General features: G+C 37.0%; 1 protein-coding gene across 1 annotated transcript; it reads left to right on the forward strand.

Moving 5' to 3' along the window:
* Positions 1-10,189: 10,189 nt before the first annotated feature.
* LOC121860462 lies at positions 10,190-23,461 on the forward strand (the record flags this gene model as incomplete). Its single annotated transcript, XM_042357622.1, has 6 exons — positions 10,190-10,431; positions 16,147-16,331; positions 16,591-16,827; positions 18,737-18,915; positions 20,283-20,439; positions 23,295-23,461. Coding segments are annotated over exons 1-6 (1,100 nt in total), but the record flags the coding sequence as incomplete, so codon positions are not given.
* Positions 23,462-25,245: the final 1,784 nt, after the last annotated feature.

The raw sequence follows: 25,245 nt of genomic DNA on the forward strand, positions 1-25,245 counted from the left end.
TGCAAATTAAGATGCTTTAACCTGTCTCTATACTCAAGGTTCTAATGCCGGGATTGAATCTTGTCATTCTCTCTGAATTCTTTCAAGGATTCTATATCCATTCTGTAATCGGTGACCAGAACTGAACTTGTAATCCAGGTGTGGTCTCACAAAGAAGATACGGTTTAGGATGACCTTCGCTAGTCTTGCTAACACTCCTTTGTATGAACCAAGTACTTTGTTAGCCTTGTTACGAGCAAAAACACATTGTTTACTTGGCTTAAGGTTCCTACTTATCATTACTCCTAAATCTCTCTCGCAGTCGGTTCTCTATGGCATCGATGTTCATCTGGTATCTGGTTTCCTGTTTACATCTCTATACTGAGTACTTACATTTGTCACGTTGAATTTCATCTGCCATTTTTCAGACCATTCGAAAAATTTGTTTAGATCTTCCTTTAGTTTTGCCCAGTCCTCGTCAGATTTGATAACCGTCCTATTTTAGTGTCATCAGCAAATTTCTTATGTTGCTGTCAATGCCGATATCTATGTCGTTTGTATATAATAAATAATAATGGTCCAAGTACTGAGCCTTGGGGAACTCCACTTGTGACGTTTGCTCCAATGGGACTTAATGGTTAATGCTCACTCCTGTTTCCTGTCCTGTAACCGCGCCCTAATCCATTTAAGGATGTCACCTTTGATGCGCATGTGCTTCTACCTTTCTAATTAGTCTTTCGTGGGGACTCTCAGTCGAGGATAAAAGTGAATCGAGATATACCACATCAATTGTGCCCCTCGTCCACGATTCGAAAACTGATGAAAGAAGATGTTCTTAGATTAGTTAGGCAGAAGCGTCCGGCTTTGAAGCCATGCTGAATCATTGATCAATGGTGCTTCTCAGGTGATTTCGAATAGGTTTTGAAATGATTGCTTCCAGTAATTTGCCTACTATTGATGTTAGGCTGATTGGGCGGTAGTTCGGATAGTAATCTATACCTTCTTGAAAATCGGTATTACATTCGCCATCATCCGGGATTCTGGTACTACCTGTTTTAATGGCAAATATCTCATCGGGACAGGTGACTTTTGGGCTTTAGTTTGTCTGTTGCTTACTAACATCGTTTACTAGTCGCTTTTATCTGCATAATTTGTTTTCGTCACTATCTCTAAGCACAACTAATATAGGTTATAAATGTTCTTATCTAAGTAATTGGAGGACAAAGCGAGGGGCGTGAATTTACTGATCTTTGATAACATACCCGTAAAAAGAGTGTTTTTGGCATGGCATCATTTAAGAAAATTTATTTAGTTGTCATTTCAGACATTTTATTTTTGAAACCAGTTAGAAGGTGTTGAATATGTTTCTAAATAAATTGTATTATTGGTTAGGAAGTTTTCATATTTATGCCCACCACTTTTATTAAAAATGGGCTCTTAGCAACACTTGAGGTGCCAATACAACATTTCATATTCATCTTAACAGGGAGACAGTGGGGAAGTTTCTTCCGATCACCATTCTGATAATCACATTGTACCAAAAGTAGGTGACGAATGGCGTATATAACAAACTTTCACTGTAATATAGCAATGAATATAAGTGTCAATGACTACTTATTACGAAAGTTTGCATGTTCCATAATAATAACATTAAAGATATTTGTGCATGCAAAATAGTACATTAGAGTTTTCATATCTAGAGTGTAGTAATAAGAGTGCACAGGGTCTTGTTATGTCTTGCTAGTCGAGGCCGCACCTCCATTATGCGGTTCAGTTTTTGGTGCCCTTGTGTATAGAATGAATATCAATTCACTGGAGTCGGTGCAGCGAAGAATGGTGAAAATGATTCCGGGACTTAGAAACACCTCCCTTATCAAAATAGGTTAAAGAAAATAAACTTGCATTCCCTAGAAAGACGAAGAGTGCGGGGAATATGATAGAAGTACTTTAAGAGGTAAAAGGAATCCAACTAAAGGGATATAAATAAAAGTTCTTATAATATCCGAGCTGGATAGGACTCGTAGCAACGAAGTTTAAGTTGGATAAGTTAAGGTTTAGGAGAATAGGGAAAAACTGGTTCACAAATAGGGTGGTGGACGAGTGGAACAAGCTTAGCAACTTTGTAGTAAGTGCTGAGACTCTGGAGGATTTCAAGGAGGCTAAATAGATTCATGGATGATAGAGAGTGGTAGTAACTCTCGACAAGAGCTGCCATGCACAGGTAACCGGCCTATTGCAGACTTTCCTTATTTTCTTATGTTCTTATGATCTATTATTCTTATTACAATTTCCCTTACTGGAGGGTCGTATGCGTTTGTTTAAAGGCCTGATGGAATATTTTTCTGCTGTGAGTTATCTAATCATCCTATCGTTCATCTAGGGAGGCTAAGCTCTGGGGTATATGCTTACCTGGTGTGTGGTGGAAGGAGAGCGAGAGGTGTGGCTTATAAGAATGGAGGAAACTGCAGCGAGGGCCCACATTGGCCCCATACAGATCCGTTTACACCCAACCTATTGCTCATATAAGCATCCAACCTATGTTTGAAACTATTCAGCGTATTCGAGTTAATGATGATGTTTGGTAACTTATTCCATTCATCAGCTAATCTATTTCAAACTATTACTTTCCTATTTCGCGCTTAAATCAAAATTTGTCTAATTTAAAGCCATTGTTACGAGTTCGCTCCCGGTTGGATGTTTGAGTATCTTTGTTTAACTCTGACTTCCATTTATACACCTCGATCGTAATGCTTACCTCACTCTACGTCTCTCGAGGGAGTGCAAATTACGATACTTTAACCTGTCTCTGTACTCAAGATTCCTAATGCCCGGGATTAATCTTGTCATTCTCCTCTAATTCTTTCAAGGATTCTACAGTATATCCATTCTGTAATACGGTGACAGAATTGAACTGCGTAATCTAAGTGAGGAGTCTCACAAGTTAAGATATAGTTTTGGGATGACCTCTCTAGTCGTGTAACTAACACTCCTTTGTATGAACCCAAGTACTTTATTAGCCTTGTTTCGAGCAAATACAAATTTTTTACTTTACTTAAGATTTCTACTTATCATTTACTCTAAATCTTTCTTGCATTCAGTTTTCTCTATAAGATCGTTGTTCATCTGATATATGGTTTCTCTGTTTACATCTCCTAGACCAGTGGTTCTCAACCACGTTTCACTCCATTCCCCCTTGAGGAATTTCAACATCCTCGTGGCCTCCTTCATTTTTTCTCCTCAAGCTCCCGCAAATAATGTTGAAAAATGAAATGCAGATGAAAAGAGAATACCTTATTTTATTTCAAGGTTGACAATCATCATTATCCTTTATATTTTGATAGACTTACATAATTTACATAACTGACGTCACTAGACTAGGTGATTACTGAACAGCCTCACAGCAAACTTGAATTTGATTGAGAAAAAGTTCATATATGACCTCTGCATATTTTTGTCACAGCTCAATGGGAAGGCTGGCATTGTTTCCTTTCAGTCACGGTGACTGATCCAGTTGTGTCATGACGAAGTACGCATCTCATGTCGGGTCCACATCCAGTCAGTTCCGGCTTTTACTTTCTATATGTAGAAGGGTTGAGAAACCAGATTCGCATAAATAGGTAGTTGAAAAAGGCAAGGACTCGAAGTGCAATCTCTACGCTAACTTTGGATATGACTGATACATTGAGCACCAGAATACGAAGACACAGATCTTTCTTCATAGAGATCTTTGGCAGCGTGATAAAGAAGGACAGATAAATGGGACAAGAGTTAGAATGGCAAAACACACACACATTCACATACATAACACGCCCATGCACTACAAAAAGCACACATAGTCATACACAAACATGCACACAGGTAAACATTCACACTCAGCTAGCAAGCTGGTGCACTTCTAAGCAAGAACACGCCTCCTTTGACAAGCACTGCCCAACTTGGAAGAATGAGAAGAATAGTGAGTCATACCAATTTAGACTAAAAATTGAAGGATTATATAAGTAAAGAATGAGCATAAACAACAATGGCACCAATAAATAAGAAATAATATAAAGGAAGTGTACAAATATTTCACCCACATAAAGCAGCGACCACATGAATTATGAAACAAAATAAGTAACAGCATTACAGTATATTATGCAGGTGAAAGCTCAAACACAATATATGGTTCAGAGACAATACGCTCCTGTTTTCGTGATGGTATCCCAGGCCAGACTGAGATCATTCGGCCCTATCACCACTTGCAAAGGGATGACACACGGACACGTACTGAACAAGTCAGTTCAGCAGCTCGGTCCAGCGCCTGTCACACAGACAGGAACTGGACCTGTGAAATCTTAAATAATCAGTAAAAAAAAAAATAGCACCAGAATATGTAAATATTAAAATTGTATTGTCGTTATGATTAAACCAAATGACAAAAAGAATAATTCTCTTCTGCCAAGTCAAAATAAGTAATACAAGATATATATGAACAATTTATAACAGCTCACTTGGCTCCCATAATTTCTTGCCGTGGCTCCTTGGGGCCATGGCTCCCCAGTGAACCACAGTCGAGACTAAGTCTTTACATTTGTCACATTGAATTTCAACTGCCATTTTCCAGACCACGCTAACAAATTTGTTTAGATCTTTCTGTAGTTTTGCGGAGTCCTCGTCAGATATAATTATACCCCTATATTTGATATCATCAGCAAATTTACTTATGTTACGTTGCCATTCTCAATCACGTTTCTATATATATATATATATATATATATATATATATATATATATATATATATATATATATATATATATATATATATATATATATATATATATATATATATATATATATATATATATATATATATATATTAATAATGGTCCAAGTACTGAGCCTTGGGGTACTCCACTTGTGACGTTACTTCAATGGGATTTAGTGACGTTAATTCTCACTCGCTATTTCCTGTTGTGTGACCACGAACTACTTCATTTTAGAATATCTCCTCCAATGCCATGAGCCTCCACTTTTCTTATTAGTCTTTCGTGGGGGGCTCTGTCGCAAGCTTTGCTAAAGTCAAGATATACCACATCATAGTCGTGCCCTCGTCCACTGATTAGTTAGATATGAACGCCCGCTTGTGAAGCCATGTTGGGAATCATTGATCAACTTGTGCTTCTCCAGGTGATTTCGAATAGAGTTTGAAATTATTGCTTCCAGTAATTTGCCTGCAATTGATGTTAAGCTGACTGGACGATAGTTAGAGGATAGTGATCTATCTCCCTTCTTGAAAATCGATATTACATTCGCTATCCTCTAGAATTCTGGCAAATATCTCATCGGGACCTGGCGACATATTAGGCTTTAGTTTGTCTATTTGCTTACTAACATCGTTACTCGTCATTACTATCTTGCTTAATTTATTTCTTCACTATCTCCGTATAGAGTCGGTGCCTCGGGTATTATGTTTAAATTTTCGGTGGTGAAAACTGTTGAAAAATATTTATTAAGATTTTTGCTCATTTCTCCGTCGTTATCAGTGAGCTCACCAGTAACTGACTGCATTGGTCTAATCTTTACTCGTGTTTTAGTTTGATACATTTGATAGAATCCCTTGCGGTTTGACTTCACCTTCCTTGCTACCTTCAGTTCATTATTCCTCTTTGCTTTTCTTATCTCAGTCTTAACTCTACCGGCCAATACCTTATAATAATCTCGAAGGTAAACTTCACCACGATTTATTCTCCTACCTATACCCTTCATTTGGCCAATAATAGTCTTTAAATAATCATTTATCCATTTAGGGTATTATGAGGGGCATCACATGGTGTAGTAAATCCCTCACAGATGGTGTTATGAGGGGCCTCACGTGGTGTAGTAGTTCCCTCACAGATGGTGTTATGAGGGACCTCACGTGGTGTAGTAGTTCCCTCACAGAAGGTGTTATGAGGGACCTCACGTGATGTAGTAATTCCCTCACAGATGGTGTTAAGAGGGGCCTCACGTGGTGTAATAATTGTGTGTGTGTGTGTGTGTGTGAGAGAGAGATTACGGTAATTTATCAATGTTAAGTCAATTCACACCCCTAACTTGTCCCTGGTTCCTTTACAGATACAGAAATTTATATAACTTATAAACAGGGAATAATATTAGTTATGCTTAGAAAAAGTCATATTTTCATTTACAGTTTACCATCCTTACACAACCAGACGTGACACGCACCTCGGATACTGAGACAGATTGAAAGCACTCATATTATTATTACTTGTTTTATTTACTCTACTAGTATAGTATAGTGGATTATTCTAGCTAGTAACAAGCACATGTAAATAAAAAATCACTGCAATTAACTTCAAACCTCTTATGAACATGAACAGTGAGAATGTTATCTGCATAATACAGCAGACAAAGAAAATAATATAAATAAACTTAAGACTTAATTAAGTGTTAATAGTTCATCATTCACAGAATACAATTACTGTAGGTAGAGGAGCACCTGCCTCCACTGCCCTCCCTTCTGACCCCTCCCCCACTTCACCTCGCTATACCACCGTCCACAAGGCAAAATTTACGATCTAATAACAGTATTTAATGCATTTCTTTTTAAACATAATATTTGTTGAATGTTTATATTATAAACTCTCCACAAATTTTTACGTTTTTATATTTGTTTTAATATTTTATTTTACCTTGATTCCATATTATGTTTACTATTGCGAATTAACTTCAACCAAATACAGTTGACGAGTGTCTGTAAACGCACTGTACATTTACACACACAGACACACACGATATATATATATATATATATATATATATATATATATATATATATATATATATATATATATATATATATATATATATATATATATATAATAGAACCTCACCAGCCAGGAATCGAACCCCTCGACCTACAGGTGGGACTAGGGAACGTCACCCAGTAGGTCGAGGGTCTGATTCCTGGCTGGTGAGGCCGTTGATTATATGTTCAAAGTCCGTGTGTTATATGGAGTAAGTAAAATATATATATATATATATATATATATATATATATATATATATATATATATATATATATATATATATATATATATGCTGATAACCACAAGGAAAAAATGAAACACGAAGTTCCCAAGCGCTTTCGTGTAATTCACATCTTCAGGGGTGAGTACAGGTAAAGGAGAAATACATAACAAGGTATATATATATATACGGTAGAGGAGGGTGAGATCAAGTCCACAATGGTCCAGTCACTAGGCAGTGACCCTACTAATCTTCAAAAGCACCGCAGCAGTCGGTAATCAGGTCAGAGGGTAAGATGACCTAACCTTCTCACCTGGTTACAAATCTTCTTAATTACGAAATTATCCAGTTTGTACATACCATTACTCAAATTCATGTTGACGGATTCGGTATGTTTAATTTGAGTGGATTCTATAATGTTCCTACTGTCAATTGAATTACAAGGTAACATTGAGGAGGCATTATCCCAGTCATTGCAATGCTTATTATCCCTCAAATGAACAAACAGAGCATTGGATTCCTGGCCTGTCCTAACACTATATTTATGTTGTTTAAGTCTAGTTACAAGATCTTTACCTGTCAGGCCTAAGTAAAACATATTACATTCCTTGCAAGGAACTTTATAAATGCAGCCGCCTGTATTGTTGGAGGAGTTCTTGATTAACATTTGTTTAACAGTGCATGAGTTTTTAAATGCCACATTGACGTTCCAGGTTTTTAGTTGTAAAGGAATTTTAGAGAAATTTTTGTGAAATGGTAATACTAAGAGATTCTTATGGTTATGGGTGGGCTTGGGATTGGTTCTATAAAAAGATTTCTTAGTAAGGTTAAGGCATTTGTCTATAAAAGATCTAGGGTACTTAAGGTTCAAGCCAATATTATAGATATATTTATATTCCTCGTTAATGAATTCCGGGTTGCAAATTCTCAAAGCACGTAAAAACATTGATGAAAATATTGACTGTTTGACTCTATTATGGTGGGCAGAATAATAATGAATGTATGAACACACATTGGTGGGTTTCCTATAAATTCTGAACTTAAAGGGGTTACCTATTCTGTGGATCAGACAGTCTAGGAATGGCAATTTACAGTCATGCTTTAATTCCACAGTGAATTTGATGGAGGGGGCTAAGTTGTCTTCTGACCTCGCTAGAGGAAAGGTCACAGCGTCTTAGCTCCCAGGGATAAATTGTCAGTAATAGCACACTGGGTAATAATATACTCGATTTAGTTCTGTCGAACAGAGAAAACTTCATTAGTAATGTCGAGGTAGGAAACGAACTTGCAAACAGCGATCACAAAGAAATTAGATTCCAGTTAGATTTTCAGGGCAGCCGTAAGGAAAATTCTACAAAAGCCCCAGATTTCAGAAGGGCAAACTTTGATAGTTTGAAGAGGCAGTTGAGAGAAGGGGCATCACGCTTGGGGGTGAAGTACATAGACCTGACGGTTGAAACCGACCTCATAACGAGATCTGAGCTTCCAGAGTACCTCCGACCTGACTACCGACTGCTGCTGTGCTTTTGAAGATTAGTAGGGTCACTGCCTAGTGACTGGACCATTGTGGACTTGATCTCACCCTCCTCTACTGTATATATATATATATATATATATATATATATATATATATATATATATATATATATATATAATTACAAGGATTCTTCAGTGAGTACAGGCTAGCCTGTACTCACCCCTGAAGATGTGAATTACACGAAAGCGTTGGGAATCTGTGTTTTCTTTCCTGTGGTTATCAGCATATACCTAGACTTACGCGCACTCTATATATATATATATATATATATATATATATATATATATATATATATATATATATATATATATATATATATATATATATATATATATATATATATATATATATATATATATATATATATATATATATGACTTGTTATGTATTTCTCCTTAGTCTGTACTACCACTGAAGATGCAATTACATATATATTGGGAAATCCCTCTGTGTTTTTTTCCTTGTGCTTATATATATATATATATATATATATATATATATATATATATATATATATATATATATATATATATATATATATATATATATATATATATATATATATATATATATATACTGTATATTCAGCAATGACTTGTTACGTGGAAAGCGTAGTTTCATAATGAAAAGGAGAACCAGGGAAAACACAAACATCTTGACAAAGTTGGGTTTCTTTAATTACTAACGTTTCGGAAAATCATTTTCTATCATCAGAGCCTAGAAAATAAACAAAAAGTTTAAAAAATTACAATTAATATACAATAAAAACGGAACAATATTCTAAAATTTACCTTCTGCGATATTTTTTAAAAGAGCATTATAATTAAAAATAAATAAAAATGTCGGGTGACCTACGTAGAAATGATACTGCGAAACGGGTGGTCACGTTGGTGGGCCTGTTCGGACGGAACGGCCCAAGTGCACATTAATGCGAGTTATCAAATGTCTTTTAGTTTTACCTATATATGCTGCCCTACAGCTAGCACACGTAAAGTGATAAACAACTGAGGATTGCAAGTGTGTGGGTATGGTGTCTTAATTCTTCAGGAATTTTTTAATTGAACTCTGGGTTTTGAAGAATAGTCTAAGAAAAATTTGTGGATAGAATTCACTGAGAAGCTTCTTAAATTTGTTTCTAAGGGTGAAACTGAGTGGGCCTGTGTACGGGATGGTGAATATACTTAACCACCCGTTTTCGCAGTCTGATTTCTCAGTTCTTTGCAGGAGCAACAGTGAGACGGACCTCCTCATATTGGAAGCCTTGTATCATTATACAGTAACTCTATCTATTTGTGATATGGCTCGATTCAATTTAGGTAATATCCCCTTTATATTTTTTTTTCAGATTTTAGTTTTGTACGTAGGTCTCCCGTCATTTTTATTGGTTTTAAAATATAATGCTCTTAAAAAAAATTATGGAAGGTAAATTTTAGAATATTGTTTCGTTTTTATTGTATATTACCTGTGATTTTTAAAACTTGTCTGTCAGAAATTCTAGGCCCTGATGACGGATACTTCCGAAACGTTTGTAATTAAATAACCCAACTTATTCATGATGTTTGCATTTTCACGGGTTCTCCATTTTATTATATATATTATATATATAATGTATGGCAGATGAAACTATTGAACTAAATCATTCAATAAAAACACCAAAACAACCTAAGATATGGAATTCGGGAAGAGCCAGAGCGGTCATGGGGTCGGGAGAGTAATGGTCATTACAGCGGGATGATGGGTCAGCTACAGCGGGAGGAGGCGGACTTCTGTACCATGGCATCTATGACGGCACCTCGCCTCCGCGTGATGAAACATGCCAAAGCCTACGACTCAGACATCCTCACCTTGTTGTCACTCAGGCCTAAGCTACTGCCCGCACACCTCTCACTGATAAGACCTTTTACAGGTGATGTAAATATATTTGTTGTGTCATTTATTCCCCACACAGTAAATAGAGATATCGCCGATTAAGCTTTAAAAAGTTGATGAGGGATAACTTTTAATTTCCATAATTTAGGGAATTTAATTCATATGTGGTAAAATCTACTCTGCTTCGTTGAGGATACCGTTTACTATCATAAGATAGCTAAATTATACAATTATACCTGAAGTTAGGTTAGATTTTCGATGACAATTTTCATTTATATGTATTCGGGTGATACATATGATCGTCTATGAACAGTCTACAGCTTCCAAAAAGAAATTACATAAAGTTATCTCCATGTCTCTATAATCTCGTGGCACATTTAAGGTTAGTGTATGCCATAATGCCAATAAAAATGCCCATGAGGACCTGATTGATGGGGATATGAGTCAGTGTCAGTAATTATAAGGTTCATGTAAGGTATTGTCTCATAATTTCTGGAACCCAAGTCCTCGGTCTATTTTATTTATTTATTTATTTTGGTGTTGAGGGGCAAAGTAGTTAGGTATATATTACTTCCTTTGACTCAGCTAATAGAATCTAATTTAAAAACATTCACAAACAAACAAACACAAATGTATGACACTCCCACACTTCCACCTGCTACAGTCAGCATTGTCAATCCTAATCTCCGAGAGTTGTGAAACTCGAGAGTACAAGTATGAACCCGCGTCCGAATCATTCACTCCTCCAGTTTATAGAGGGTTTTACCCAGATATGGACCTTCCAAAAAGGTATAATGTAGTTCCTTTACATTATTGCTATTAAGTAAATGTCCTGAATGTGGTAGATTCACTAGCTCAATGTCAATGTTTCCTGTTGTCAATCCTCATCTCCAAGTTGTGAACAACGGGAGTGCAAACCCGCATCCGAAGCGGTCACTCGTGACGTGGGGTGGGGGAAGGGGAGGAGGTTGTGTGAGGAAGGTGACGAGCTAGTGGGGGGTGAGGAGGGTAGGAGTGAAAGGTGGCAACAGGGATGGGAGACGCCAAGGTAAAACATCTCCAGCTAAAGCGTAAGAAAGAGAATAATGAGGTATCGTATTTTTTACGGGGATTAGCCCACCCGGGCACAGGTCAACGACTCACAACAAAGCCTGGGGGGTGAAACAATATGAATAGAAAGAAATTAAAAAGAGAAAAGGAAATGGTTATCTTACTCTACACAGCGAAGATATCGGAAAACCAGCTTTTTAAAGGTAGACAGATTATAAGAGTATGGAAACACAGAAGAAGGTAGAGTATTTCACAGTTTGGCTGTGCCCCTAAGTGCTCGTGTTAGTGACCATAGGGAATGGCCGCCGTGGATCGTTGTGTTGTGTCTATTGAACATAAGAAGATAAGGAGTCTGCAATAGGCCGGTTGGCCTGTGCATGGCAGCTCCTGTCGAGAGTTACTGCCACTCTCTATCATCCATGAATATATCTAGCCTTCTTTTGAAGCTTTCCAGCGTTCCAGCACTTACTACAAAGTTGCTAAGCTTGTTCCACTCGTCCACCACCCTATTTGTGAACCAGTTTCTTCCTATCTCCCTCCTAAACCTAAACTTATCTAACTTAAATCCGCTGCTCCGAGTCCTATCCTGCTCGGATATTATAAGAACTTTATCTATATCCCCTTTATTGATTCCTTTCACCCACTTAAATACTTCTATCATATCTCCCCGCACTCTTCGTCTTTCTAGGGAATGCAAGTTTAGTTTCTTTAGCCTATCCTTATATGGAAGGTTTCTAAGTCCCGGAATCATTTTCGTCATTCTTCGCTGCACCGACTCTAGTGAATTGATATCCATTCTATAATAAGGGCACCAGAACTGAACCGCATAATCGATGTGCGGCCTGACTAGCGTAAGATATAGTTCCAATAAGACCTCTGCACTCTTATTACTTACACTTCTAGATATAAAACCCAATACTCTGTTTGCCTTATTTCGAACATTAACGCACTGTTTTCTAGGCCGTAGGTCCGGGCTTACAAGTACCCCTAGGTCTCTTTCACAAGTCGACTTCTCTAGGTTGATGTCGTTAAGGCTGTATACATTCGCAGTATTTGTTCTTCCAATATTAAGTACGCTGCACTTGCTGGTGTTGAATTTCATTTGCCATTTTTCAGACCACCCCTGCAATTTATTTAGATCCTCCTGTAATGCATTTGCATCCTGCCCTGAATTAATCTGCCGCCCTATTTTGGTGTCATCCGCAAACTTGCTTATGTTACTGCTGATCCCAGTATCTAGATCGTTTATGTAGATTATGAACAAGAGTGGGCCTAGTACTGACCCCTGGGGAACCCCACTGGTTACACGGCCCCACTCAGATTTAACACCATCTACGCCGGCCCTCTGCGTTCTATCGGTGAGCCATGATTTTATCCAATTTAAAACTTCCCCCTCGATACCGTGAGCCTTAATTTTTCTGAGAAGCCTCTCATGCGGTACTCTGTCAAATGCTTTGCGAAAGTCCAAGTAAATAACATCGTAATTTTCGTCATTATCTACTACCTCGAAGACTTTCCTAAAAAACGTCAGCAGATTTGTTAGACAAAATTTTCCCTTTGTAAACCCATGTTGAGTCGTAAATTAATTTGCTTTTCTCTAAATGAGATCGGATACTATCTGCTATAATTGATTCAAGAAAGTTCCCCACTACTGACGTCAAACTGATCGGCTGGTAATTTGACGCTGATGCTCTGTCTCCCTTTTTGAATACGGGTACTACATTTGCCTGTGGTGTACAAAATTGCGCACTGGGAAAGTTTTTATGGCCAGTCATTACTATGGAGGGTAAACTTAATTAATTGTAAATTTCGCTGAATAATATGCTGGTGTTAAACAACTGTATTTAGGTATAGGATAGAGTGCGAATCAAAGCAACATCTACGCCTGGCAGTGGTTAACCATACCAGGTAGAGCAGCGTGGTTAGTTCTAGTGGATTTCTTACCCTTCTTAACTCTCGGAAGTTTTCTTTAAATGGCAATACAAATATGTTTCATTTAAGTTATTCTCAAGTGAATCGGTGCTTACTGGCTTCCTCACCAAATTTCAGCAAATATAGTGGTATCATTTGAAAGTTGTTTACCAAGAAAAATAATTATGCTAGCCGATCCATATGGTAATTAAAGCATACCTTCCTCCCTAACTATACAGCACACGCCACTGCTGGCCTAGGCTGCCCTCAGCCCGTTTGAATGAATTAGGAATATTTAAATGTTTTACATATATGGCAACTTATATTGTCAGTGATTATTTACCTCACGCAGTAACCTTTGAGTCTGGCCACGGCCGGCTACTGGCTAACCTATACACCACTGTAGACTGTCATGTATATTAGTCTATTGTTTCTTAAATATATGACAACCATATTACACCTCGTAGCATAATCTTTGTGTTATTTGACAATACTATGAATTAAGCAAGACTTTTAATTCCCTTGTCCTACTTGGTTCTAAAGCTAACGTCATGGATATTCATTAAACAAATATCAGTAGTTTCCTGTAATTAGGCTCTGTCGCGCTTAATTACTTAAAATACAGGTTAACACCTATCAAATTCACAAGGGTCATTAAGGCAAATAAAACTCCCGCTAAGATTTAGACCCAGGACGGGGAGGTGTTGTGCCCTCCCTTTCATCCCTTGTCTGCCACGCCCCAGGTGGGAGAGGTAGTGTTCTCCCTTCTCAGAGCAGCGCTACATGGCCTCTGATGCATAGTGCGGTGGATTAATTTCCCCTTTTCCCTGTAATTAGGGCAGGGGAAGCTGACACAGATATCATAACACGTGTTATAGAAAGTGTGACTACTCTTGGTCATTATCATGAGTGTGGTGTGAATATACAGTAGTTTATATGAGGTTCTGTTCTGGTGACTGGTTGCACAAAGCAAGAATGAGTAAATAATATTAGTTCTCAGCCAGTATGAGTGAATCATGGTATTAAGCCACAGGTTAACTTTTTATATGTTTTTAAATAATAAAAAGTCCAGTCTTGCTAGCCACACAATTCCTCCAGTCCACCTCCACTCCTACCCTCTTCACCGACTCAAGACCATCACACACTGGCCCCCGGTTACTCACTCCACGTCACGAGCGAATGTTTTGGAAGCAGGTTCATACTCCCGTGGTTCTCAACTCTTGGAGACGCGGATTGACAACGCTGACTGTAGCAGATGGACGTGTGGGAGGCTGTACATTCAACAGTGGATGTGATCACACCTGATGATTTGAGTAAAAGAGGTGTAATATTGATATAACGAACAACAAGAACATACATATTATATTACAAGATATAACGAAGGTAATCAAAGTATGTGTAGTTTCCGGTATCAAGGGAAAATATATGTAAGCCCTTATTGAGATAATTATTTAAAAGAGCAGAGCGGGTTCAGATAAGGAATTGGATGTTTGGATCAAGATTTTGCGTAAAAGAGCATCATGAGTAAGAAGAGTCTGTAGGGAATGGAGAGAATTGTTTTGTGGTATTTATGGATTTAGAAAGAACATATGAAACAGTAGAGAGAAAATTGATATGGAAAATAATGAAAATAAACGGGTAAAAAATATGCTTAATGCCATAAATGGTAGTAAATGAGTGTGGAAGGGGGTTTACTAAGAGAAAGTTGATGATGAATGAGAACAAAAGTGATGCGTTGATAATACGTAGAGAACGATACTAAGAAGGAAACACACGAGGAAAGATTTTTTTTTTATATACAGTACAGTATATAGCAAATGAAGCGGGACCAAAGAAATAGAAGGTGACTTAAGACGTGTATAGAAATGGATAAGTTTATTGACCACAAAAATATAATTTGTATAAATAAATTCATGTAAATCATTAAATGAAAACTGTCTAAGTTTATGGTCCACAAAGAATATAAATCGAAACCAGAACATTTAAAAAAAATAATAAATTATGTGTTCCTGGATAGGATTATAAAGGAAGTTTTATAAAACCCGAAACACATAAATGAAATACATACAAATACAGGCATGAAATGTGCACGATTAAACATCTGTAACAGACGACTATGTAAAAATGGACACAATCTTATGAATAGCTTCACATACAGAACTTAAGCTATTAAGAGTAGAGAGAAGTTGTTCCATCGATGTAAAATTGCAACTATGCACACACACACACACCGAGTCATGGGGCAGGACTACACAACGTGCTGTTTTGTTTGTATGGCCCCGCACAGACACAGCTGCTCCCCTACCGTAGGCAACCTCGACACCGCCATTTCCATCTACCCGTACAAACTGCCAAGGAGTGTCCACTCACACAAAACTGACTGAAATAAATTCTATGTACCATATTTATAATAGTTTTCTTGGTGTATACTTCATGTACAGGAAAATCAGGGTTCATCGATTGATACACACACATAGAGAGAACCGCACTGAAAGAAACGAAGATAGGGCTGGACTGGGTTCTGGTGGAGGCGACGTCATTATATGAGTGTGAAGCTTAGACGATGGATACAGGAGAGAAGCTTATTACATGTAACAGAAATAGCGTGATTGAGAACATTAAATGGGGTAGTTTGAACGCAGAGAATAAGAAAAGCATATAAAAAAGAGATGAGGAGGTGAAAGAAGTGTCCGGAAGATAGGAAATCAAATGAACTGTGCTTCATTACTGTAGTTATTTCCACATGATCATATTCGAAACGAATACTGTATTAAATCTCAGCCCTCTCCAGGAGAATTGTGGATAGCACTACTGACGAGCGTAGTGGTGTGGGGCGTCCTTTTGTGGGTACTGCAGGGAGCATGGAGATGGTTTGCGAGAGGTCATGGTGTCACGTTCAACACAGCCCTCCTGTACAGCTGGGGTGCACTGCTGGAGCAGCCGCCCTCCGTCCCTTCCGACAACGATTCAGGAAAGGTAATGCTCAAAAGGGAACGACGAAACACACACTTTTGTCATACTACTGTTAGTAAGTTCATACCACTAGTTGATACCTTATCTTCTGTCCCGTTTACATTCTTTTATTTTCAGCAATGATAAACTTTTATATGATCAATAATATCCATTACTGACATTGTTGCACTTGCTGGTAGTCATTGTATGAGAACCGATGGTGACAACTTCATCATTACCTTATCCTTAGCTATCTTGTAAAATACCTGTATTCTTTGCACAGGTATTGGTGGGGTGGTGGCTTGTGTTCTGTCTGGTCATCACAACGGGGTTCCGGTCGTCTCTAATCGCTCACCTTACTGTACAGGGGAAGTCTTTACCCCTAGATACCTTTGAGGACATGGTAGGACGATCCAACTGGAAATGGGGTATCGAAACCTGGAATTTGAAAGGGGTACCTTACGATTACTTTACAAAACATACAGACTCTGTGGTGAAGAAGGTTTATCAGGAGATGGAGGTCAGTCTGACGTGTTACTGAATATCTTATATTATATTTCTAACTAATTCTTATTAGTCTGGTCAAACTAAGGATAGACCCGTCACAAATTTATATCATATTAGCGCCATTAAGCATTTCAAAAATGGCTTCTAAATGTCATATTAAAAATCTTCCAAAACATAAACATCTCTCATAATTGTTAACTGTTGATGGACTAATGTAACTACTAACCTAGTTACACGTTTATGAAACTTAGTTGCTGAAACGCAGTGATAACATAAGAACATAAGAATGGAGGAAACTTCAGCGGGCCTATTGGCCCATACTGGTCAGTCCCATTTACACCCATCCCCCATTGTTCATATAAGCATCCAACCTATGTTTGAAGCAATTCAGCGTATTCCAGTTAAAGATGATATTTGGTAACGTGTTCCATTCAACCAAACCAGTGTTTACCTATTTCGCGCCTAAATCTAAATTTGTCTAATTTAAAACCATTGTTTCGAGTTCGCTCCTGGTTGGATAGTTTGAGTACCTTTGTAATGTCCCCTTTGTTTAGCCCTGACTTCCATTTATACACCTCTATCATGTCGCCCCTCGCTCTACGTCTCTCGAGGGAGTGCAAATTAAGATGCTTTAACCTGTCTCTGTACTCAAGGTTCCTAATGCCCGGGATTAGTCTTGTCATTCTCCTCTGGATTCCTTCCAAGGATTCTATATCCATTCTGTAATACGGTGACCAGAACTGAACTGCGTAATCCAGGTGAGGTCTCACAAGTGCAAGATATAATCTCAAGATGGCCTCTCTAGTCTTGTAACTAACACTTGAATATGCAGTTCCCAATTTTCAGCCAATTCTGCTTTGATGATCTCCAGAGAAAACTTTCAACATATCCTTTAACGTAACTAAAGCTTAGCAGCGCTTTAAGAATTATGAGACTTTCTACGCTGAATGTTGGTCACTAACTTGCGAGAATGTCAAGATTTTTTTTTATGCTCCTTTGGGTCACTCGGTTCTGTCGTTCCTGTTCTGTTTCATCACACTGCAAATTATGAATATATTTTTTATTAAATTCATCAGTTCAAAGTAATTTGAACACTAAAATTAAATTGATGAATAAAAGAGGTACATACAACATCTACAATTAAGATTATAAATAAGGATTTTATTGTAAACAGTGTTACCAATTTTTTCTTCTGGTCATTTATCGCTAATTGCTGCATTATTTTTGCAGTTTTAACTGACTATTGGAAGTGAAATTCCTGACCTGAAGTATTTCCTTAATGCAAAAATTAATATTTCATAGCAGTTCCATGAAAAAGTAGTCTCTAAATCGATATATCCAGTTTACGATCACCCTAAACTACAATGTAAAAACTACGACACAACATATTTAGATACATTTTGGCAGCCACGTGCACTTTTGCTAATGAAAGAGACTTCTGATCAATACGTGACTTGAAGCAGTGTTCCTATAACCGAAAACAACATAGCAACATTAAAATCACCCAATAAGCTCATATAATAGCTAATATAGAGCCATATTTCTTACGCAGAGGAAGTGTGGTGGTCATCAGAGATTTTTACAAATTAGGCATATTTCTTCAGGGCTGATTTTGGTGGAATTTTAATGGCATTTCTTAAACCATTTGGAAATATACAGTGAAGAAACAAAATCTACTGTAATTTGTGATAGATTAGGCCTCTAAATTTCCTTGGTTGACTAGACTATATATTGATTTTCATAATCTTCACAAACGCACAGTATTTTAGAATTTCATGATATACCTGTAGTTCTCGTTTATTTTCATATCAACCAAATTATATCTGCACCTGTTAGATGGCAATCTTTATTATTCTGGCATAATTATAAACTGCATTCCGTATATATGAGCTTTAGTACACCATTTATAAACTTTGAACTAGGTTTTGGACTGGCAAGAGGGACTGTTGAATGTGCAGGAGGGTGGCTACACTTTCATCAGCATGGTGAAGCACCTCACCGTAATTGTCGCCTCTCATTACACTGACGCCCGAGGCCAGACACCCTTCTACATAAGCCAGAGAGGAGTCTATTCCTTACCAGACTATGGATGGGGCTTCAGGTGTGATTCGTATATTATAAAACTTATCATGCACAAGTAAGGCAACTGGATATAAATTCAGGTGCGAACTTTTGAACATAACAAGTAAATGATAACAAAACGAAAGTAAACTAAGGCTGCTAAGCATATTGCACTTCCTGATTATAACTATTTGCACATAATCATACTCACAACTTGTACTGGCTCACATGATTACTTTTATTTTGGGCAGTTCTTGCGCATTTCATACAAATATGTAACATATTTCCATGTTCCTTGGATAATTTATGTTAAACTTGTCTTTAATCTCAGAACAATGTTGTTTTTTTCCTCCGATTCATTAGAAAATGTATACTGAAAGAGATACAGTAACTAGAATTACATCAGAACTTTCTTCCGGAGTTAAGTACTTTCTACAATGAGGTTATCATTTTTTCACATTCAGATACTGTAATCCACATCACATCTGGAATTTTATCATCATCGTGAGTGATAATGACGAAGTTCTTATTTATATTTTCAGTATATGAAATTCGCTATAAGCCTTTATTTCTAGAAAATTTATCGACCATAGGCCTATAGCTGACACACTGGTACAGAGATACCTTTTTATTCCTTAAATTATATGCTCTTTAATATTCATCATATTCAACATGGGAAATGGAAACAAATCTTTAAACATATCTAGTAATTAGTATTTTACTTAATATGTAGGTTCAGAGTATTAATCCGTGTTTTGGTATAACAACTTTTTGCTCTGGTAAATATTAGTGGGGAAAATATCCCTCAATTTTTTAGTTGCTGACTAACCATTCAGTAAAGCACTAAGCCAATAATTTTCATAAGGTTAGACATATTATTATAGAGTATGTGTCTGTTTGGAGACTCCCTCGAGTTCCTCAGGCAAGAGTCAAGAGCCTAGTATGCAACAAGTATTCCCTCTCTGGATTACTATGCTGAGGTACTGGAAATCAAAGCTCTAGATAATGAACATTGTTGGGTGAAAACTATTTCCCGTTTTTTATAGCAATTTTTATGTGTTTTTATTATTGTTTAGGATATATATATAATCAGACATATTAAGTTTTGAATTATCTAACGTCTCTGCCGAAAGTGCTGATAGGTAAACACGACATGTGATGTACTTATTTTGAAAAATGGTATTATGAGGTATTCCTTTGCACTGTAACATGTAACACTTCCCCCCATAAAATGAAAGGACCCCGAGGTAGACGAAATTCCAGTCTGTATGGTGTAGGAGCCGTTCGGTGCTCCCTGTTATCGAATACAGGCCAACAGAGCAGTACAACACTATTATTATTGTAAGTATATAATAATGATAGTAAATATGTTTTTCATGTTTTTTTGTTTTTTGTTTTGTTTTCCAGGAAAGGAGCGCCATTCTATACTCGGTTTAGTACACTGATGGCCAGGCTGGGAGACACTGGAATTATGAGCTACTGGATTGATGACGTAATTGCCAGGCACGTCAAGAAGACCAGGGATGAGGCATCTGAGGCAGAGAAAGGGGGCCAGCCAATGACGGTAAGACATTCCTCTGGCTCTTTTGCTTTTCCGTACCTTAAAAGATAGAAAACTAAAATTTGGTAGGTAAGGGCTGGTTATCTTGGGGATGGTCACATACTAGTTCACCTAATATATAAATTTCATTTAGTCCATATAGAAAGCGGACTTCAACATATAATCAACGACCTCACCAACCAGGACTCGAACCCTCGACATTATGCGTGTGACCAGGGAACGCTACCGCCATGCCACAAGGACACTAAAAGCAATCCTAGCCTTTGCTATATTTCACACAAAGCCTGTTCATCGAGCTGATGGCGCCATGAACCTCCAATGGGGATTGCCCATGCCACTTATGTGGTGGGAGTAGCATTTTACCGAATCCAGCTGGTATGAAACACGAGGTACCTTCATTTAGTCCATATAGCACGAGGACTTCAAGATGTAGTCTAGGATTGCTTTTAGTGTCCTTGTGGCAAAGGTGGTAGCGTTCACTGGGTCACATGCATAAGGTCGAGGGTTCGAGTCCTGGCTGGTGAGGTCGTTGATTATATATATATATATATATATATATATATATATATATATATATATATATATATATATATATATATATATATATATATATATATATATATATATATTCTGAAATCTCAGTGCGATATTTAGAGACGCCATGCCATATAGGCGATACTGAGTTTTTCAAGGTCGTCTGAGAGAGGACAGCACTTCCTCAACCGTAGTGAGAACTCAGGGAAACTGCGCCCATATAATGTTAAGTATACTCTGGCCACATAATTTGGATGCAAATTATGAAATAAAATATCAGTTATTAAGTTAAAAATTATTATAGATCGTTTCCCAGTCTGAAAATGTTGCGTGCGTCATAATTAAGCTGTTAGTCGTCTGGTAAATAAGTCACTCCGTCAGACTGACGCTTTGTAGGAGAGCGTGGGTTGGTGAGTCGTGAGAGGGGGTCAAGCTAGCAGGACCACCCTTGCGTTGTACCCAGGAGAGACGACCAGGTGAACTGGTTTCCTTCGATCATTTAACATCAGTGTTAACAAGTGAGTTTTATTCAATCTCAGACAGAGCTAGATAGGGCGGTAGGAGCAAACAATGAGTGAGTGACGGTGATGTGAGACAATAGCTAACAGACCGGGTTTGTTGCAGGGTTCTGTAAAGCCCACGCGGTATGAAACGTCCACTGACGGTATAAAACGTCCACTCACCTGAGTTGAGCCCACGCTGTTCAGTATGGTGAGAATTGGAGTGAAACCAGCTGTCTGGGTGTACAACTAACGACGTGGGACCATCGTCTGTCCCTGTTTGACGATCGTTTGGGGTCATCAGATCTCCTCTACCTCGGCCCACAATATCACATATCTTCAAGCAGTTTAGTGAAAACCTTTTACTAACGGGAAGCTAAAGCTCCCCTCAACTGAACAAGGTCTGATTTGCTCACTCCCTTCCGTTTCATGGATGTGCTGAGTGTAAAATGAGGCCAGCTGAGTGAATGAATGGTCACACACTGAGACCAGGAGACTAGTGGAACTTAGAGGTACATTTTCCAAGGTTGAGACGGGCTTGTTTGTGCCTTAAACTACGGGTGTCTGCTTGTTCGTGCTTTAAACTACGGGTGTCTGCTTGTTTGTGCTTTAAACTACGGGTGTCTGCTTGGTTGTGCCTTAAGAAAATACGGGTGCATGCGGAATCTATGTGTGAGGTTAAGGAACATGTTTTCACGGGTATTGGTGGACTCAGTTATAGTGATGATATTTATTCAGTGTCTGCTATTGTCTTGCTGTGTGTAGTTAATATCTCTTAAATAATTTTGATAGTATTTTTTTTTAATGTTTGTGTCACTAGTTGATGCCAGAGAATGAGGGAACTGTTTTCAGATGAGGTTCCTCCTTGAACCTCCTTTCTGTTGTAAGTGATTCTGTGATTCAGTTCCTTTAATGCATTTAGTATTTCTTTATAATTTCAATATCATGTATAACCTTTGTTCCCCAGTGTAGCCCTTAAGGCCAGGTTAAGAGGTGTGCATCCGTTGGTGTAACATAATTATATCGAGTGTCCTTAAGGCCTATTCATGGTGGAGTTAATCAATTCTTATTTTTTATACCATTTTCTCAGTGGTTGATATTATTTTGTTGAAAGCCCTTAAGGCCTGTTTCATGTGCACAAGCAACATTTCTTAATACTTTGAATTTATTGTTGTCTAATGAGGCATTTTCTAAGTTTCTAATAATTTCAATATCTTGTATAACTTTTATTCCCCAGTGTATTGTCTTAAGCCAGGTTAAGAGGTGCGCATATGTTGGTGTACCATTATTGATTGTGTCTGTAGTGTTGGAGGGAATAGAAGTGTCTAAATTTTACAGTGTGTCTCATTCACCCCAATCACAGGTGCTAGCCTTCCACGGGTCACGGAGAATTCATTTTTGTTAGTAAATTTAAGTGTTTTTGTGCTGGTTCGGGTTTTTTCTCCAAGGGGCGTTTCCACTGCAATTACCATCTAATAATAAATAATAAACCCCAAGTCAAGTGAGAATAAAATTCCATTAATTCCGACCGGTTACAAATATATATATATATATATATATATATATATATATATATATATATATATATATATATATATATATATATATATATATATATATATATATATCGATAAAATCACACGGGAAAATGGGAAACAACGAATTACCTTAACTTTCGTCTTTATTCAAGACGAAAGCTAAAGGCCTTTCAATTTTATCTTATCCATGTTTTTTCATTGTGAATTTACATGAAATATATATATATATATATATATATATATATATTGTTTTGTTTTTTTTAAATAGGTATAGTATGTTCCACAGGATGACAGCAGAGAGGTGGTGCTCGGCCTGCATCACCTTCAGGGCAGTTTCTATCTCTATTGTTCTGGGCTTCAATGCGGCTCTGCTCAGCTTGGTGGGGGAGGTCGTTGCCAGCTGTCTCTTCTTGTCATAGTTATGTCCCTTTTGCAGATCTTTAAAACTGGAAGGTTTGCTTTTGGTTGACATAATGGGGTCACAATAACACCTGCTTGTTAAGACATGTAACTTGAATATGCTTTCAAGTGAGTTGTTAAATGTCTTTTAAGATATATTTACTCGACCTTCAGGAAGAGAAGGGTTAAGGGGTATTTGTTTTAACTATACTTTCCAAGCTGAAGAAATGCCCTTTCCTTCCTCAAGAGTTACAGCGTGAATTTGCTATCACAGTTTAACAGTTAATTCATATAAAAAGATTTTCTGATAAGCTTCATTGCGATGCTCATGTTTTGAAGTAATGAATGTATCTTTTAAATAATTTAGCTCAACCATCTTTCTCATCCAAAACAACGGTCATCCGAACGATTATGAATAAACTCATTTAGAAATACATCATTACTTCAGGATGAAATCGGACAGATTTGCAACAGCCAATAAGCTGTAACTCTTGAGGAAGGGGCGGGGGCATCTCTTCTCAGCTGGGAAAAAACACTTGCTATCGGATGTAATTTCTATTATATTCCACAACTACCAGCTCAGTAACATACAGTATATTTATATTTCTCCACACTGAATATTATTAGCTTTATAGTCAATTCTGTTCTTCTTATTGTCAGGGTTCTTATCTCATCATGAGTAGCCTGTACTGAAGAATGTGCTTGACGCAATAAAATAGGAAGATTATATGTTTGGTGTTACATTGTAATTAAAGAATAATAAAATATTAAAGATATACTATTGTTTTCTTCTCGGCTTCAAGGTGTATGCCTTCGTCAATTCGTGTTCAGCATTTGTGATTTTTAGACCTTTTTGGGGGACGCTCATCTTCTTGTTTTTACTGATTCTTGTGATAGAATTTGGCCAGTATTCACCGACAGTAAAAAAATAAGATAGAAAATAGACTTAGAAATATTATATTTCCAGTTTTTAACTTTGTGATATAATTAATAATCATAATGAACGGGTAGATGATATTATTATTATTATTATTATTATTATTATTGTTGTTACTATTATTATCATTATTATTAGTATTATTATTATTGTTACTATTATTATTATTATTATTATTATTATTATTGTTGTTACTATTATTATCATTATTATTAGTATTATTATTATTATTGTTACTAATATTATTATTATTATTATTATTATTATTATTATAATTATCGTCATTATCATTATCATTATCATTAGTGGTAGTAGTAGTACATTTTATGCAATTAGTCGGCTAAACTACTACTATTTTTCATGCGCCATTCGGTGGCTGGTGTTTTTTTTTTTACGGGATTAGCCTGCCCGGGCACAGGTCACTGACCCACATCAGGACCTGGGGAAAAATTAAGTAATAATAATAAAACAAAAATAATAATCATAATAATAATAATTCAGATAAGTAAAATTAAAAAAATACAAAACAAAATTAATATGTAATAATGATAACAATAATAATAATAATAATAACTGCATAATAATAATAAAGAACCATAACAAAATAAAATAAAAAAGATCATATGTTTGTGTTGTCAATGGTAAGAGAAACAATTGAGACCCTGCAATTGTGTGTAAATGAGGCAGAAAGTCCAGACACAACCTGGGACTTGGTCACAATTTTCGTGATGCCATATGGCAGCAGGGTCTACCATTAGACAACACATTATGCTTCCAATATCTTCCCAGGCGGTAGTACCTCACTGTTTGGTAATCGAATAATTGTAATGGGAAAGGTATTATCTAACGTAAAAATTTTAAATCTAAATAGACCATAGTCATTATTTTTTAGTTTCTTGAT

This window comes from Homarus americanus, unplaced genomic scaffold, assembly GCF_018991925.1.
Source record: "Homarus americanus isolate GMGI-L3 unplaced genomic scaffold, GMGI_Hamer_2.0 scaffold34990, whole genome shotgun sequence".
NCBI lineage: Eukaryota > Metazoa > Arthropoda > Malacostraca > Decapoda > Nephropidae > Homarus > Homarus americanus.